Source organism: Rhamphochromis sp. 'chilingali' (assembly GCF_963969265.1).
Source record: "Rhamphochromis sp. 'chilingali' genome assembly, chromosome: 1".
Classification (NCBI taxonomy): Eukaryota; Metazoa; Chordata; class Actinopteri; order Cichliformes; family Cichlidae; genus Rhamphochromis; species Rhamphochromis sp. 'chilingali'.
Genome location: NC_137929.1, coordinates 40,593,803 through 40,612,465, shown reverse-complemented (window position 1 = coordinate 40,612,465; position 18,663 = coordinate 40,593,803). Strand labels below are relative to the sequence as shown.

The following is an 18,663-nucleotide window of genomic DNA, read 5'->3' as shown; positions in this document are numbered from 1 at the left end:
AAAGTAGTATTCTTCTTTTTTTGGTTCAAAATATTAGAAAATAACAACAGATTAATTATTTAAGTTTGCAAAATGTCAGTAATAGTAAGAATCAATATCTTTGTTTCAGTTATTTTTTAATAAATCTCTCTGTCTTCGGGAGATGTCATTTCAAGGTCGTGCGGCTTCATAATGTCGCTTTGGAGAAAAAAACCTCTCAGTCATAAATAGTGCAGGCTCAGGTGGTGCCACTTCTCTGGTGTGATTAAATCATAGCAGACTCCAGAACCACGAGGCTAGAGCCGACTCACATTTAGTCTTGAACACATTTCACTGCCAGCAATCAGTTTCAATCAGCCTGAATGTGGCACTCACCTGCCTGCTCAAAGCTCTGTTTCCTAATATAAACTATCCCAGAAGGTAGTAGTGAGAAACTGTCATTTTCTCAAGGAAAAATGGACAGAATGTGTTGCCTCTGCCAACAAATGACACAAAAGTAGTAGTGACAGGCCTAAAACAACAACAACAACAACAACAAAACTGTCCATCTCTTAAGAAATCCAGCAAAGATCTGAGACAGAACCCAAGAAATGTATGTGGACCAATAGTTGATCCATCTACTGTTCACCGAGGCCTCGTCAGAAATGGTCTCGGTTGGCGGTGAAGAAGCCAGAATAAAGGGAAAAACACAAGACCTGAACTGAAAATCACAAGACATGAACTGAAAATCAGCGGCAGCCAATGGTAAAACTTGGTATCTTGTCAAAACTGATTGTATTCTGAACACAGAAAAGTACCATCAGATTTGATCCACCATAAAATATCATTGGTAAAGTATCTGATTGGCAGCAGTTTCATTTTTCAGCATGACAATGATCCCAAAATCATACCTGGATAGAAAAACACACAGTGAAACACCATCAGTCGTGGATTGGCCTCCCCAGAGCCCAGACCTCAACACTGTTGAGGCAGTGCGGGATCATCTAAAGGGAGCCAACATCCAAAGAGAAGCTTTGCATGTCTTTCAAGAAGCCTGGAGTACTATTCCTTAAGACTACTTAAAGAAATTACAAGAAACCTTGTCAAAGAGAAACCTTGTGCTAAAGAATAAAGGTGGACATACCAATAGCGACTTTCAAGCTCATTAGAATGATAAAAACAGTTTTTGCCTTAACCTTATGAGAACCAAGGAAAAATCTATCTTTCCACTGAACTTTTTTGGAGTTAAAAGAGGCCACCCAAACATGGGATAACAATGGAAAGCCCATAATGTTCTCTATTTAGTACATAATGACTTATAAGAATAGCTCAAATAAGTCAAAGGTATAGACGAAAAACAAATGTCCATCACAGAGGACACAAATGAATAGGCTGGTTCTCAGGAGGCTATACACTGCATTTCCAAATATTTGTATGCATGTTTCAATAAGCCAATGCACCTATTTCCTAATTATCCTACCAAGATATAAAGAGATTAAACATTTGCGCAGCACAATACATTTACTTTCAATCCATCTTACTAAGGCAGGAATTACTATTTCTCCATCCGGAGCAAAAGCAGAAACAAGGAAGGTAGCTCAATGTAATTTATTGCATCCATCTATCAGGGTTTTTTTTTTTATGAATTAATTAACCAAACAGGATTGCTGGCTGTGGGTTTCCCCAGCCAATGTTTGCGGAAAGGCAGGCTGCACCCTGGACAGGTCACCAATCCATCATAGGCTAACACAGAGAAACAGACAACCAGTCACACTCACATCCATACCAATTCCAATTAACCCCACATAGATGTGGGCCAAAGCAAGTCAGACTGAGTCAGCGGGAAATCTGAACATCCAAAATGTGGACTGGTTAAATTGTTGTTTCTCTCCTTAATCCCACTGAAGGCCAGAGCTTGTCTGCTACACTGTGGGTGGGACTGTTTCTTTAGACAGGTCTTTAGGCTGTTGCCAAAGACCTGGGACATTACGATAAATTTATGAGAACTTTTTATCCTGGTTGTTCACAATGATGATGAGCTTTTCGCAACCTATTACTATCTATAAATTTTAAGGCACATGTGGCAGCGTATCTGGCCTTATATAGCTACATCTTCTATGCCAGATGTGCTCAGTCACTATGCTCACAAGACTGAGCCTTGGAGGTGGAGAAATCTGCCCTTTAGAAGCAGCGTATTTAAAATAGGGACACCTTGACTTGAATTTAAACAAAACGAGAAGAAAAAAAAGATTAATTTACTTTAAGTATCTCTGAAGGACGGGGTGCGGGGGTGGGGGGTACGTTTGGTGTTTTTTCAGGGGAAGCAGGTCAAATATGGACACATTTTCTTAGTTTGAAAAGCCCAAACTGAAAGCAGAATGAGAATATTTTCAGGGCAGGAGGTTTTTACAGTGCAGAGCCTTGATGACCATTAGTGCATCAGTTATTACTGCATCTAATGGATGGGGAAATACGTGTAAATCAGACAATTAAAACAGTTTCCACTGTGCTACCGGTGCCTGTTTTACACACACAGACACACACACACACGTAAAGCTAGCTGTTTTGCTTGAAACCAAAGTGAAATACACCCACAGGCAGTGAACTTTCCTCTCCTGATGTTTAACTTGTATTTCATTCTGTTTTCCTGACACATTATCTATTCCCCGCTATCTATCTCTCTCTCACACACACACACACACACACACACACATTCAAAAAAAAAAAAAAGCTCACACATTATGAACAGCCTGGTGTGATTTTCTGAGACTCACACCGACTCAGATACTTTTATGCTCACACACGTACAGTCACACACATTCACACAAAGAGCTCCCAGTGACACAGAAATCTCCTTGGAGACTTACAGCTCCATCCCTGTACCTCCTTTCCTCCCCCTCCCCTCCCCACCTCTCCTTGCCTCACGACCTCTGTGCAGTCCTGCAATGCCGCTCGTGTTCATCTCTCTCCTCTGTCTTCTCTTTCCCCAACCTTCTCATCCTTCCCATCTCTCCCCACGACCTCTCGGTGGCTCAAATTATTTCTTTGGTTTTATCTCCCTTCCCTCGCTCACCGTCAGTCTTTTCCTTCTTCATGCCTGTGTCACTTTTATTTCCTTTTGAATTGTTGCAGATTCTCTTTTCCCATTGGAAAATATCTCTGTTAGGTTTTTACACCCAACCCAAACTGCCGCAGAGTTTCAGGATGACTTCCAGAGCCCCTTTAATCTGTAAATCTCACCCAAAAAACTCCAATGCTACTAGCTCAGCCAATGGTTACATACGATATTTGCATATGTGCATGACCATGCATGACTGCATAACACAAAACACAAGCATAAGCGATGCTAAAAGAAAGATGGATCGCTTGGCCACAGTTTAGTTGTGAAAGCTGGTTCAGGTTGTTCTAGGTGGGCTCAGCTGACACACCTGAAAGCACTACAGCCTTTCATGAACACTGTTTACACCTTTCCTGTTGTACGTGACACAAAGACCACTACAACAATGATTTATGGCTGTTTTTCTGGTGACTTGTCTGCAGTATTGTTCTCAGTACAGTCACAGGATAGAGTGACTTAATGGTTTAAAGCAGAGGTACATTTTTAATGAACTATCAGGCACTAAATGCTTCAGTAGAGTCAAATTGAGAACAAGGCTGCTACTCATTTAGCTGTTGCTTTGGTGTTGAGACTTCTTTCTGGATGGGCCGGAATCAAACCTGCGACCTAGTGCACATGGTTTACTAAGGTCAAGAAGCAGTACATATTGGAAAAAGAAAAAAATTGAATCTGCGATTGAGCTGCAATATTTTGCTGACTTTTCATGGCTAATTGACGCATTTGCTCAAACAGATTGCATGCAACTAACTTGATCCAATTCACTGCAAACCCATAGCAGGCTGAATTTATATTACTGCTGTTTTATCATCATCAGAGTTGCTTTGAAGACGGCAGTTGAAGTTAACGGTTGCAGATCTGTCTTTGAATCTCAAGTTCATCACCCACAGACGCCGTAATTATGGCTGTGTGATGGTGTCCAGTTTTTCCTGCAACTGTACCATTAACCATGTGCGCATTCAAATACAGTGGAACCCCGACTTACGAAATTAATTTGTTCCCAAGGGTCTTTCATAAGTCAAAAATTTTCGTAAGTTGAAGCACCCATCGCGCCTTTTGAGTGAACGATAGGCTATAGGCTAATTGCTAACTGCAACAACAATATGTCGTTCAAGTGGAACAGCGAAGTACAAATGCCAAGAGGTTGTCACATGATTTGGAAGGCATTGTGGGCATTGTGGGCTCAGCCAATCAGAGCCAGCGGATTTCATTACGCGGGCATTTTGCCGTAACACGGGCAGAAATATTGCTGTTAAGTGCCTTCGTAACTTGAATTTTTCGTTAAATGGGGTATTCGTAAGTCGGGGTTCCACTGTATTTGAACCGCATAAAAATGAGCTGATGTAAGAAAATCAGTCATAAACGGCACTGCAGAAAGATTTTAGGAACTCAAAGTGAAGTAAGTGTGTTTTCACAAAGTGCCACCCAAATGTGTGAAGGATAACGATCTAAACACGTGAAGTCTTTGCGGAGTATGTTCGTAAATGACAAAACCAGAAAGTGAGAACAACTGCGGCTGCTTGTGAAGAAGCTCTTCTGTGCTGCAGGCCCACCAAGTCTGCTGGGCTGGGAAATGTTCCCCAGATAATAGAGCTCACACCTCTGTAGAGTGTTAACAACCCACTGCAATGTCACCACTTTAATTTCATTCATGCTCACTTAGTTACAGTCATACAGTGTGGCGTGTGCCCAGACAGTATGCGGGCGAGGTCGTGCAGACGGACATCGTCACCTGAACTGCTTCATTTAACACAATTTCAGGTATTGTCGGGAACCTCGTGTGTTATTAGGCATACTCACCTTCACTGCGCCAGTTTGAAGTGCTTTCAAGGCATCTATAACATAACAGCATGTTAACGGTGCTCAAGTCATGCGAGTTCATGCTTTAACCTCGATTTTTAACTGATTTGAAGACACGGTGTGGTGCAAGCATGCGAACAGAGAGTGGGCATTCAAAAACGTGTTGATGATCAACTCATTGTCGCAGCTGCAACGGTGAGTGACGCAGCTTCCTTGAAAATGCTGTCATTTGTTGCAAGGAACACAAGGGCAACAGTGTTACCTGCTGTGTAATGGGACTGTTTGATATTCTCTTCAGTCGATTATCTAAACGGAGGCCCGGAAGTACAGTTTCAGAAAAACTTTAAGCCTCCGATATAAAAAAGTAATGTTTTCCATCTTCCATCCTGTGCAACAGTGTTTCAGGACCTTCCGAGCTCAAACCACTCTGCAATCACTCACTTTAACTGTTTAACTGTTAGACCACTATCACATTTTCCCGCCCCCTTCCCTCCTTCAGCTCTTCCTGTCATCTCTCCATCTGTTAGCGCCTCCTCCATCTGTCTCCACTCTTCTGTGACCTGTGCATCCATCCATCCATCATCTATACTATCATTATCAGTCTCACCCTGCTTGTCTGCCATAACCCCCCCCCCCCCCCCCCCCCCCCATTATTCACCCTTCACCCCAAGGCCCGCCGCTTATTGATTAGTTGTTCCTCCTCTTTATCCCTGCCGGCTTCACGTTCCTCCATTTATCACAGAGCTTTAAGTTCTCCAAGCTGCGTGACATATATTAACAAGGAAGCAGCATCGACGCGTATTCATTAAGCTCTGGGCAAACAGGCTCCATAGCTTCCTGCAGATTTTGGTGTCTGACATGAGATTCGGTTTCTGTTGCTTTTTCCTGTGTGCTTCATTAGGTCGGGGTGCTCAGTGATGAAAGTTAAAAAAGTCGTACCTACCTTGAGAACATCTGTGTGTTCTAAGGAGAGCTCGTTGTGACTTTCCTTTTCGAAGAGATCACCTTTCATAGCCAGTGAATAAATATTTTTGCTTCCTCCACTTCTGTACCATTCATTCATTAATGTTGAATTCTCTCGCAGCTGCTCTATTCCCATGTTGTTGCAGTATATTAATGACCTCGAGTTGATTATTTCAGTTGTTCTTCTGACTGAAGTTTGGTCTTTTTACAGCATCCTGACCTGCGATTGCATTTGTCCCTAACCATCGGGAACCGTCACGTTAATTTTTATTGAGTGGAAAAAAAGTTAGCATTCATCCTCCAGCTTCACCTGTTTGTTATGCTAACATAGCTGTGTCACTAGCAGTCACGTAGCACATCATTATATACCAGCTAGTCCAACTTAAGTAACCAAATGTCACTGCTGTTTAGTTCTGTCTTCATTTATGTTGGAAGTGATAGCTGTAATGTTGCCAACTCCTCAGTAAGAAAAATGCTATTGGCTGTCCTAAAAGTCGCTGGAACTCGCTAAATGATGTAATCGCCTAATTTGCATAATTGGTCATGCGCAGGTAATTGTAACAGACGTAGGAGAGAGAAATAACATTGTGGAAGAGACATGAAGTGAGTAAAAAACACCCAAAAGCATTTAAAATATGTTTAGAACTACATATATATATATATATATATATATATATATATATATATATATATATATATATATATATATATATATATATATATATATATATTTTTTTTTTTTTTTTTAGCAATTATTGTTTTTTTCAATGTCACAATTTGTGGACTTGGGACCGGTGTTCTGACAAAACGTCCTACCATAAGTGGTTTATGCACATTTCTGCTGTCACAGAGTAACTCCAGCACAAATGTAAGTAGGTATGACGGTTTGCCACTTAACTTTGCCCATCTGAGTATGCTTGTAGCCCACATTCATAAAGCCAGGACGGTTTGCCACTTCATTTTACCCGTTAAAGTATGCTTGTAGGTCACATTCTCAAAGGTAGCATGGTTTGGCACGTAATGTTACCCGTCAGAGTATGTTTCTAGCTCATATTCACAAAGGTAGGATGATTTGCCACTTAATTATAGCTGTTAAAGTATGCTTGTACGTCACATTTACAAAGGTAAGACGGTTTGGCACTTAATTTCATGTTGTGCGCATGTGTAGAAACAATGGGTAGGATGGATTCCCAGAACACCTGGCAAAAGTGACTCGAAATAGACACTTTTGCCAGTTACTTTGAGTCTGTGTGTCTTTTTAAGTAGTTTTAAACCTTACTACGGTACTTATAAACTGCTTACCTGTCATAGAAACCGATTTCTAAGTTTTCAATGATGGGAATGATGCCTTTTAGTGCCTTGATTTATTTTCCACCTAAACATGATATAGCATGTTTAGGTGGAAACAAGTGAGCTAACTTCCTGCTGACTTCTAACTCAGTTAAATTTAATACATTCTGCCTGGATATTAAACTTAATCGTTACACCTGGTAAAGCAGCAACGCTGATCATTTTATTAAAGATGAAAGAATTTAGACAGTTTTTAACTCAGTGATGCCGCAGTGATCGTTTGATTTTGGGACCTGAAGCGGACGGCGTTTTGGACCCAGATTACTCCGCGAGGCTCCTGACTACAGTAGCCATAATGCTCCAACAATCCATCAAGCGATGCGGCTTCGTAGATTACCAAAGTCGCACTAAAACATTTTTTGACAGATTTTTGAGCGCTGTGTACCACATAAAATCGTTTTGAGGTCAGTAAGCACAACCAGAATTCAAACATAAGGCGCACCGGATTGTAAGCTGTATATTTTTGAGAAAATTTAATTTTAAGTGCGCCGTATAGTGCGAAAAATACAGTATTCATACATTACTTTCACGTTCACACACTCACTCCAATGGATGCATCAGGAGCAACTCGGGCTTCTGCATCTTGCCCAAAAGACACTTTGGCATGCAGCCTGAAGAGTACAGGAGCCCGCGATCAATCTGCTTTCTTTCTAATTGGTAGACAAGCCGCTTGACCAGCTGAGTCACAAGTCTTGTGTGATGTGAAGGGTCAGTGTGCACAGCTGTTAACAAACCTTTGTAGGAATTTTAGAGCTAAAACTAACTACATGGACCTGGAGGTATATGAGAAAATACCAAATTAGTTATAAAAATCCTGCTCACTGAAGCCTCAACCTGTCAACTCAGCACACTGTTGCATAACGCACAGTTTCTCAGTTCAGTTCATTGATTTAGCCCCACCTGAATGCCACAGCGACTGTGTGCATCTGGACTGGATGAAAGGCTCACAGAGGCTCCACACTGGAAAACATGTTTATTCACTTTTACCAGTGCAGTCAGATGAAACAGGAAACAGAAGAGACGGACACAAACAAACATGGAGCATCACTGCATTACACAAGTCAAGGTCAGTAAAGGTCATCACACCTCCGCAGCACACAAGACTGTTTCAGGACCAGTGAGGATCTGTGTGGCCACAAACGAGCACATGCTTGTGGCATTATCCGACAAGCAGAAGTCCAAGATTTTCTGAGAACAAAAGAAGTACTCTTTGTGGCCTTTGTGTGGGCCACTTATTGGGACACACTGCCACCTGCTGGTTAGGAGGCAGCTGTGCAGCAGCTGGATCAGCAATACATTTTAAATGTTAAAACGTCTAGCAGGAGCCCACCAACATTAAAGACTACACACTAGTTCAAACCGCGGCACTTGAGCTAGCTAGCTAATAGCTGGTAAGGGACTCGATTTTTCAATCAGTTCTTTAATCCGTTGTGACAAATCGTTCAAACACATAAAACGTTACAGTTAAGCTCGGCTGAGTTTGCTGTTTATGCGAAAGAAGCAGAAACATGTTCATATTAAAAGTCAAATAAAAAAAAAAAGAGTATATTTACCTTCCCGACTTGAAAGAAAATTCTGAAACAAGTACTTCTCATATCTGTGAATTTGTACATGAGAGGAGTGATAGCTACCATATGATGTAAATAACTGTCCAGTCAGTTCAGCAGACATGACCACTGCGTACAAGTCTGGTGTGGAGAAATGTGAGTGTGTGTGTTTCACATTCAGGATTCATCTCCGTTAGCACTATCGTCTTCTCCTTCCTCCTGCTCACCTTCATCATCATCATCGTCCTCTCTCCCTCTGCTTTTCGTCTGCACACAGGGACACACACACAGGACAAAGGTTAACGTCAGTATTTGACACATGGATCAAGCAAATGAAGCCCAAACTCCACAGTAGTTGGGACGGTGTGTAAAATGTAAGTATAACTATCAAATGCAATGATTATGATCAATATATATCTACAACGTATGCAAGGCCTCTGCCGACAAAGACTTCATCTGTATACCTTTCAGCACTTATGAAGCTTTTCCACATCTCTAAAAGTGTTTCTGAGCCCATGCAGTGATTTCCATGACACAGTCATGTCTGTTTTTAATGCAGTGCTGCCTCAGGGCCCGAAGATCAATACTGGTCTTTGGCCTTATGCTCTGAATCTTTTGATGACGTTATGCTCTGTAGATCAGCGGTCCCCAACCTTTTTTGCGCCACGGACCGGTTTATGCCCGAAAATATTTTCACGGACCGGCCTTTAAGGTGTCGCGGATAAATACAACAAAATAAAACTAGTACCGGTACCGAAAAAAAAGAAGATTTATTCATAACACACGTGAAAAGACCCAGGAAAACCGAGTTAACGATTAAAACGATAACAAAATAACGCTGAAAACCGATAAAAACCCTGAAAACCATACATTTCACACCTGAGCCTCAACTCTCGTGGCCCGGTACCAAACGACTCACGGACCGGTACCGGTCCGAGGCCCGGGGGTTGGGGACCGCTGCTATAGATGATGAGAGATTCAAGTATTCACAATTTTATGTTGAGCAATTGTTCCAGTATCTATATGTGCAGGATTTTTGCACATTGGTAAACCTCAGCCCATAAAACCGGCTCTCCCAATCATGTGACTGACTCTTTACTGGGTAACCTAACGAGCTGCAAAATGCTCCTCCAGCTGTTTCTCTTGTTGCCCTCAGCCTAACTCTCCTTAGATGTGTTGCTGCAATTAAATGTAAAATGAGCTTCTATTTTTCACAAAACAGTAAAATGTCCAGCTTTAAACATCTGATATTTCCTTTGCTCTACTATGAAAGAAATATTGTTTTATGGTTTTTGGAAATAATTTTATTTATATTTTAACATCATCCCAACTTTTTTGGATTTATGGTTTTAAAAATAAATCATGTTAGGTTCTTTGCACTAAATTCGCCTGTTGAATAATAGCTGAAAACAAACTATGTGCATACAACAACTTGTTTAAAACAGCTGCTGATGTCCTCCTTTCCTTTTCCCCCTGTCCTCACCTCATCTTCATCCTCCAGCAGGTCCCCCTCCTCCTCTGAGTCATTCAGCTCCCGGCTCTCTTTGCCCCTCTTCAGACTGTCTTCCTTCTTGCTGGAGGTAGATGAGTGAAGAGGAGACACTTCACCTGGCTCAGGTTTGGAGCTTTTCATCTCTGAGTAGACGGTGGAAAAAAAAACACACAAAAACACTCAAATAAAAAGCTGATTTTTCTGTTTCTGCCAGTCTGCTCCATACCTGAAACGTTTATATAATTGATGGCGCTGGGTGCATGAAATGTATATTTAACATTTGCATAAGCACCTCCATGACTCATCTTTGTGCAGCGTGAGTCACAGAGAATATATTTGTGAAAAAAAATGACATCTTCTCTTTTGGAAGAAGTGGACTTTGCTTGAACTGGTATTAGCTAATGCCAACCAGACAAGTAAATAATCACGTACACGTGTCTGTTTGTAAATGCATTCTTGGTCTCACATTGGAGGTTTTTAGGCTGTTGACGTGATGCCTGGCTGCCCTAAAATCAAAGTAGGACCCACCTGATTTCTTGCTGTGGTCCTTCTCCATGTGGTCTAAGCTCTCCAACAGGTAGTCCACCTTGTGTTTGATCTGTGTAAGCTCCCTTTTTATGGTCTGTAGATCATCTGCCTTCACTGTAGGGGAAGTATGGGATAAGCCACTACTGAGATGACCTTTGGAAGTCACCAGTAAAGACGGCATGGATGACTCTGTGAGGAACCTACTTGTACGTGAAGTTCTCTGGCTGCTCTTGGAGGAGGAGGAGGAGAAGCTGGTCTTGGTTCGTCGGCTCCCGCCACTGCTCAGGCTCACCCTGGGACGTTTGGAGGGGATGACCGCGCGGGACAGAGGGGGAGGAGGAGGAGGCACCCGGGACTGGTAGGAGTACATTCTGAGAAGGAGAGCATCAAAGTGTTGAGCTTACTGGCTCTGCAAGCTGCTTTACAACCCCCCAGCTGGCCAAAAATGTGCTGAGCAGCAGGCAGATTATTCTTACATGTGTAAAGAATAAACTGCTTACCTGTCATAGTAATCTCTTTGGAAGTCGTAGTCCAAATCAAAAGATGAACTGTGAAAAGAGAGGGGACAGAAAGATTAGCCAGCAATGTGCTAAAGCTGCTGCACTGTGACTGAGAGCAAAGCAGCATGCACACACCTGTACATGTCTCCTGCAGATCGCTTCACTGTCTTCGATCTATGAGGCTTCGGTTCACCTGCCAGATTGATGTCTGTAGGAGGAGAAACATCGAGGTAAGGTAGGATGGACTAGAAATCCAGGAAAGAAAAACGCTATGGGAGAGAATGTGTGAAATTTCATCAAACACATCACACCACATCTCCATCTGGTATGTTATTTTTGTCAGACTAGTGCAGGTTTTACCTCTAACAGACTGTATCGGCAAATAAGTCCTCACATTTATTTTTATTTGCCTGAACAACAGAGAGGCTCCTCTGCTCTTGTTCAGAGTGGATATGAAGCAACTCTCCCCTTTCTTTACTTCATTTTACTTGATTGTAACACTAGAGGGCAGCAGCATGTGTTTAAACTGTGAAATGGGAAGGACGTCCCAGATTTTAATCTGTAGGTGAGCAAATAAACTGCACATTGTAACAGATACAAGTCAGGGAGTGAACATATTTACAGCCTATACTTTGTGCCTCCATACAATTTTCTAAATGCACTCGTGATTAGAAAAATAGGAGGTTGGAAAATGTATTCATTTGCTTTCCTGCCAAATTAGAAAGACTGATTTTGCTTTCAGTGCAGTAAATATAAAGCTACTGCCACAACTTTACCTATATCACATATACGCTGCACAGAAGGAGGCATACCTAGATCACAAAATATGGTAACAAAATATACTATCTAACACTTCCAAAAGTCTTTAATGTAGTGCAAATAGTATTATATTATTGGTTAACTTGCTTTATTCTTCAGTGACATTACCAAGCAATACCTTAACATGCTGTTTTTTTCCTCCATCTCACCTAGCACCTGTCCAACGATCATGCGGCCGTCCTCCCCGGCCACGGCGGCCCTGGCGTTCCTCTCGTTGGAGTACTGGACGAAGGCGTAGCCCTTGTGGACGGAGCAGCCGAAGATCTTGCCGTACTTGGAGAAGATCGCCTCCACATCGGCCTTGGTGACCAGCAGGGTGTTGAGGTTGCCGATGAAGACGCGGGAGTTGAGGGAGTGGGGGTCGGTCTTGTTGGTCACGTTGCTGCTGGCCATCAGGCTGGAGGAGGAGGATGATGACCAACTGGCAGGGAGACAGAAAGAGAAGGGTGAGTGCATGGGTGAAGATAGCAGTGGGGAAAGAAAAGCAGGTCAGCATGTGGAGGTCAGCAGTGTTTAGAGAAACAAGAAGGTGTGATATAGATTTGTCTTGTACTAAAGTTTAATGATAATCTCTGCTCAAAGGTCAGTGTGAGTGTTGAACCTTCAAGTTCTTTAACGGTATGACTTGAATCACACTGCCTTTGAGAATTCAGAATGATAGTCAGTGAATTGATTATTGATGAATTTCTTTTGATCTAATAGTTTATAAAACATCCAAAGATGAAAACCTGACTTCTAAAATGTTAAAACCAGCAGCCGTTCCAACTAATTTTTGGCATTTTGTGTATGAAAAGCTTCACATGCTTCGTCATTGTGAATACAGGTATTAATTCTCTTTAATCAAACTGAGTTCATTTATCTCTAATTACATAATAGCCTCATTATAATCATATGAGAATGCCACTGCAATTACTGTTACGCACAAGGAACTTTAAGTTGTGCTTCTTACCCCTTACACACTAACTGCAAGTTTGCACTATCAAGAGCATCTAAAAATAGATACTAGACAGAGTAGACAGTGTGATCGGGTCATGAAGCAGCCAGCACTCACTCCATTGTATCTGTACTCGGGTCGGTGGAGGTCTGCCTGTCTGTGTCTGTTGGAGAGAAGAGCATCGTGGAGAAGCTATGAAACATGGAGACTGTGGGGGGGATTTTTGCTACACCTCCAAAAGATAGGATTTTTCCTCATATTTGGCCAAAAAAGGGGATTAAAATGGAAAGAGGTGTTAAAATATTTTAAAAACCTGTGGGATAAATTGTTGTTATGACAAAAACAAGCATATTCACTCGTGAGCAAATCCAATAACCTTCATCCTCCACAGAGGGTGAAGAAGCTAAAATGATTTTCTTTGCATTACAGCAGCTGGACAAAGCTTATAAAATGTGTTGTACAGCTTAATAAACACAGCAACCTCTGAAGTGCCGACTGCATCAAAATTGGATCGTCGCACACCAGGAAGTTTGCATCATGTGCACTTCGCGAGTCTGCAGGTACGATCCCCTTCTTTCGGTGTATGCCAGTAACAATCCGCCATGTTGGCTGCCACATGTTAGAGTCCCCTCTGACGGCTCTGCTGACATGAAAGTTTTGCATCACGTCATGTTTCACTTGCATTGGTGCAGTTTTGGAAGCTTCTCCTGTTGCTGTTCTGCATAAACGCACAGTGTATGCATGCAGTCAGTGGCGTACCAGCGTTGATTTTAATTAGTACAGTCTTGCCACACTGTTGCTGGATTGCTGTCTCACCAGTGGCCAATACTGCAAAGTTGTGTAACACTGCAGGAGAGGGGGACAAGTCCCTGAATGCAGTGTCAAAGCGACACTACAGGAAAAGGGTGATTTCATAAGAAGTCTTTATTTTATTCTGGTCACAATTCTGTAGTAAACTTTAAACCCCAGCATGCGGGAAATGATCTTCTTTGCTCAGTCCCCAGAGTCATTCATCTCATTATCCACCACTTCAGCTACTGCAAAGTCACGCCTCAGCTGCCAAAACAACGGCGCCCAGCAGCCTCTCCCCGCTCTGGCTGGTGACTCCTAGCAGAGGATTACAGTTTACAGCATTCCGGCCACAGCTGAAAGCGCTGCTTGCCACTGCATGATTTTGGCCAGGATGCGTCTACTGTTTGGCGAGCTGACAGGACGTCTACAACATGGGGCGTGTTCAGGAGGTGCCGGGGACAACTGTGGCCTCTTTAGCTTATGTTTCTAAAGCTTTGTGGGGGGTTTAGGCAAGAATATCAAGGCACACGTGCACTCTAGTGTGATCTGAATGTCTGATGCTAAACACAACCAGTCAAGTTATATTTACACACAAGATGGAGAAAGGAACATTAAACCCTTGTATGTTATAGGCATGTGGATGGGAAGCTTGTGTTTGGACTGAAACAGGCAAATATCTTGCAAACACCAATTTTGCAATTTTCAAATCTTTGGGCACATGCCCATCAATTGGAGGACCTTGTTTGTCTTTTATGTGTAATGATATTTGGAGCCATTTGTGTTCACTTCCTTTAACTAGCATTCACTGCAGGCCTGTTACGTTTCCAGTTCTATTCAATTGCATGATAGTTTGTGGTCCCCTTGTGATTTAATTCTAAATTCAACATGTGGGGGCTCATTATTCAGGAACAACTGCTTATTATAGTCACTCATTAATGGCTCAACACACCTCTGTGGAACTTTTCTTATCCACTGCCTCATCTGGGCCTCATTTTACAACTCCATAAAAAACCTGTTCACTGTTCAGCTTCCCTCTGAGTGTTGGATTTGTGTTTGTGCTTCAACTGTGACAACACACTGCAGCTCTCAGGATTCATGCTTGAAGACAGACGAGACAAAATGACAAGAGCAGCTCTGCTAGAGGTTTTTTTAATACACATTCAGGGAGCAGAAAGTGGCGACGTGGTCGTCACCAGAGGTTCTTTTGATTTGTTTTCCAAATCAGATCAGAGATGATGGAGGTGAAAAGGTGAAATGGAACTTGTTAAAAAAATATCTGAATTAAAAAAAAAAGAAAAAAAGGGGCAGAAAAAAAAATCAGTGTTTAGTGATTACTGAATTAGTCACTCATTAAGGTTATTTCCCTTGCATGCTGCAGTAAAAAGCCACTTTAGGGACAGATAATTGCCTCTTATAGAGCAGGCAACTTTGTGTTTACGTAAGTAATGGAGCACTTTTTAATTTGTCAATTAACATGCACACTCACAACAAAAAGAACAGGGGAAAAAAAATCACTCCAAAGAAGGAGAAACAGTCCTCTTTTTGGTCTCTGTCGGTGCTTTTCCTTCATCTAAGCACTTTATGTGGGAAGATTTGAAGAGGTGTTATCCAGCAATCAGCTCCAACACAAACTGGGCCACTCACAATCAACAGCATGATGCATCTGATTATCACAAACTGGGAGGCGCATTTATGAGGCCATTAGGGCCAAACAGTTTGAAAATTAAGTGGCTGATTTCTCTTCTTTTACAGCACCCAAAGCCCCCCGAACTACTCTCTACTTTTAAACAAAAAAGAAAAAAAGGGGGTGGTGGGGGAGGTAGAAAATAGACTAATGCCAAAAAGGGGTGAAAGTGGAGTAATATATTAAAAAAAATGATGCAAAAGTTGAGGTGAAAAAACAAAAAAGTGTAGACCAACTTACGATTTGCTGCTGCTGAAAAAAGTGGCTTCAAAAACTAAACGGGGGAAACAAAAAAAAAGGTAGAAATTAGAAAAGAAGGTTTCTAGACTGTTCTGATGCTGTCATCACAACAAGCAGGGGAGAAAACGTCAGGGCAAAAAACATGAACGCTACAAAAGCGGCTCATCACTTATTTAGGATAAGTTGTGAGCTCTACATCACACTGCGGTGACAAGAGATCCGGGAATATGAGAAGTCAAGTTTTCCAAGGAATTTCTTCTTAAACCAAAATTTAAAAACACTAATGGAAAAATATGATTAGACATTTTAAAAATCACATCTACAATAAAGATACTTATTACAGCTCATGACTGTTTAACTATATGCACTTTAGGTAGTACAGACGTACTGGACTTCTGATGAGGTTTCCTCGATCTTAGATATTCCACGATCAGCTTTAAGTGGTGTTATTGCAAGATGGAAGCATTTTGAAGTAGTAGCGTGCCCGATGTTGTAAAGTTACAGACCGGGGTCGCCGATGCTTAAAGGTCACAAAACCCCTGCTCAGCAAATTACTGCAGAGCTGCAAATCTCCTCTTGCATTAACATCAGCACAAACACTGTGCACCAGGAGCTTCATGGCCTGGGTTACCATGACTGAGCAGCTCCTGTAGATGTACAGTACAGTTCTGTCCATTTAGTACAGCTAGAATAAAGATGAAGATTTTATTCTTAACAGATCTGGTAATATTGTGAAACCGGTGTTTATCAAATTGGAGTGCAAGTGCCCCTAGAGGTAATTATGAGTACTGCATTAAAAAAAATGTAGTACCTACCAAAGAGTGTTTTTACTTTATACCTTCTGGAAAAATCCTGAAATTTAAAAATAATTACATGATAGTGAGTTCAGTAGGACTTCAACTTTATTACATTTAACTTTTTTTCATTCTACAGAACGATAAACCTGGATTAGCTGTTATACTACCTTTAACACCAGGGATTCTGAAGGAGAAATTGACATTTTAAATCTGCATCTCTTCACTGAACTCTATCATTTATAACACAAAAAAAACAATTTTGCTATCTGAGCTTCTATGTTAATGTAAACTGACCCACAAAGGAATCAGTGGTCTGCGAAAAGGGCGGTGGGTGCTTTATTTTGGCCTCCTGCCTGCCCTCCATGTAGGGGTCAGAACACCCCTGCTTAAGGCCACTTCACTGCAGACCACACCCACTTGGGGACCGTGGAAGTTGGGTAGAGCAAGGTGGGTCAAAAAAAAAAAAAAAAAAAAAAAAAAAAAAAAAAAAAAAAAAAAAAAAAAAAAAAAGACTTCATTGACTTTCCACTGTAAAATGTTGCATAATTGATTATAAGTTTGTTTATTAGTATATAAATATTAATTCATAAAGCTTTAAATCCAATGAAAGGCTTAAAAAAACCCCACATAGGTCTATAAGCCTGCTTACAGCAGGCCCACTTGAGCACTTCAGGTCTAAGCAGCTGCACAGCTCAGAGTACATTGCCAAGATTGTTAAAACACAAAAAAATGAGTAATTATATCAAAATTACCAAATGCATAATTCTGTAGTGCCAGTGTTACAGCCCCCCCTCCCTCCCCCGTCCATGAACGTGCGATACATAAAAGCACTGTTGCTTTAATGTTCCTCCAAAAACGCCCCCGCTTCTCACAGAGGGAAAACATCTCGCCTGCAAAATAACAGGACTCCTGAGATCAGCTGCGGCAAACACACCGCCTCAGCACCGCCAAAATCACACAGAAAACGGAAAAATACGTCGTTAGGACTCGTTGTAAACGACCGCATAACAAGTTTCAAGTGGAGGCAAAACACAGGACCAGAATAAAATGCAAAATTTAAAAACATATTCCCAGAAAAACGGCGACACTTTTATTTTCTTTCTGGCAAAACTGTCCAGAAAATCCTTCCATATTTTATCTTCATAGAAATTAGAGCACACGCAAATAAATCATAGTTTTACACGGCATCCCTACAAAAATCAAGCCTTTAAAATGTCGTATTCGAAAAAATAAAAACAAATAATAATAATAATAAAAAGATATATAAGCCTATATGTTGTTGTGGAAGCTACTTAAAACTAGTTTCTGTGCAGTTTGTGCCATTTCAAAATGTACGTCACTACAGCCAACACAGTCTCAGGAATACCAGCCAGGAGGGGAAAAAACACATTAAAAATAAAAACAAAAAGTCCCAAAGACGGTTCAAAGTCAGGACAAAAACAAAAAAATGTAAAAAGGTAAAAAAAAAATCTCTCATTTAAAAATACTCACCAGGAGTTTAACACTAAAAATGAGAACAATTCAACGCTCTTTCTACTTGCACGGGTAAAGATCCGCTTACAGCGCTGCTGGCTCAACGTATCACCTTGAACCCAGTGGACACGAAATGGCGTCGACTCGCACTGGCGACAGGGGAAGGCCACGCCCGCTTCCGAATCCTAGTTCCTGATTGGATATCCTGAGCCCGTGTCTGTTTAATCTCTTCGCTGATAGGTTTCGTGCTCTTGCCACTGCCGTTGCCGCTCATTGATGACGACATTCATGTATGCTAATCAATTGACTACCCCACGGTACGTACGACACTGCTAGTTTGTGGCTCTAAAACATTGATGGCTGTGCTTTGTTTTAACCCGAAACCGAGGCACAACTGTAGTGTTTTACTGGTTGAGAGCAGCAGGGGTTAAGTCCTAAAAACAGACACGCTTGCCAGTCTCTATTTTGAGTCTTTACTTTTATTTATTTTTTATTAAGGAGCTAATATGAAAAATTCAGTTAATGTTACATACACAATAGATTTGATCCAATTGATTGTTGAAGTTGTAGTTTATTTGAATTACTTCCATTAAGACAGAGATAGAAATGAATATATTTTTATGTATTTGATCAAAACCATTATTTTACCAAAACCATTTTATTCATTAACA

At 41.4% G+C, this 18,663-nt stretch overlaps 1 protein-coding gene across 4 annotated transcripts; it reads right to left on the bottom strand.

Annotated features, from left to right (window-relative positions):
- Window positions 1-8,163: 8,163 nt before the first annotated feature.
- On the bottom strand, window positions 8,164-18,136 carry LOC308391943 (heterogeneous nuclear ribonucleoprotein C). 4 transcript variants are annotated; one of them, XM_080874761.1, is made up of 11 exons: window positions 18,011-18,136; window positions 16,538-16,574; window positions 15,723-15,756; window positions 13,124-13,169; window positions 12,222-12,493; window positions 11,389-11,461; window positions 11,254-11,301; window positions 10,958-11,124; window positions 10,754-10,867; window positions 10,217-10,368; window positions 8,164-9,000 (listed from the first exon to the last, which is right to left on the bottom strand). In XM_080874761.1, the coding sequence occupies exons 4-11, from the start codon at window positions 13,126-13,128 to the stop codon at window positions 8,911-8,913; spliced, it is 921 nt and encodes a 306-aa protein (XP_080730887.1). In that variant the 5' UTR covers window positions 13,129-13,169; window positions 15,723-15,756; window positions 16,538-16,574; window positions 18,011-18,136; the 3' UTR covers window positions 8,164-8,910. The 4 variants fall into 4 exon arrangements, with proteins under 4 accessions (XP_080730887.1, XP_080730884.1, XP_080730885.1 ...); XM_080874758.1 differs by having other exon boundaries at window positions 10,754-11,124; XM_080874759.1 differs by lacking the exon at window positions 16,538-16,574 and having other exon boundaries at window positions 10,754-11,124; window positions 18,011-18,115.
- Window positions 18,137-18,663: the final 527 nt, after the last annotated feature.

What these genes read in the sequence shown, in the direction of transcription:
- LOC308391943 (XM_080874758.1), bottom strand. An exon ending in GATCGTTGGACAGGTGCTAG is followed by an intron (nt 11,462 to 12,221) that starts GTGAGATGGAGG and finishes CTCCTCCTACAG; the next exon opens with ACATCAATCTGGCAGGTGAA. An exon ending in GGACCACAGCAAGAAATCAG is followed by an intron (nt 10,369 to 10,753) that starts GTGGGTCCTACT and finishes CCGTCTACTCAG; the next exon opens with AGATGAAAAGCTCCAAACCT.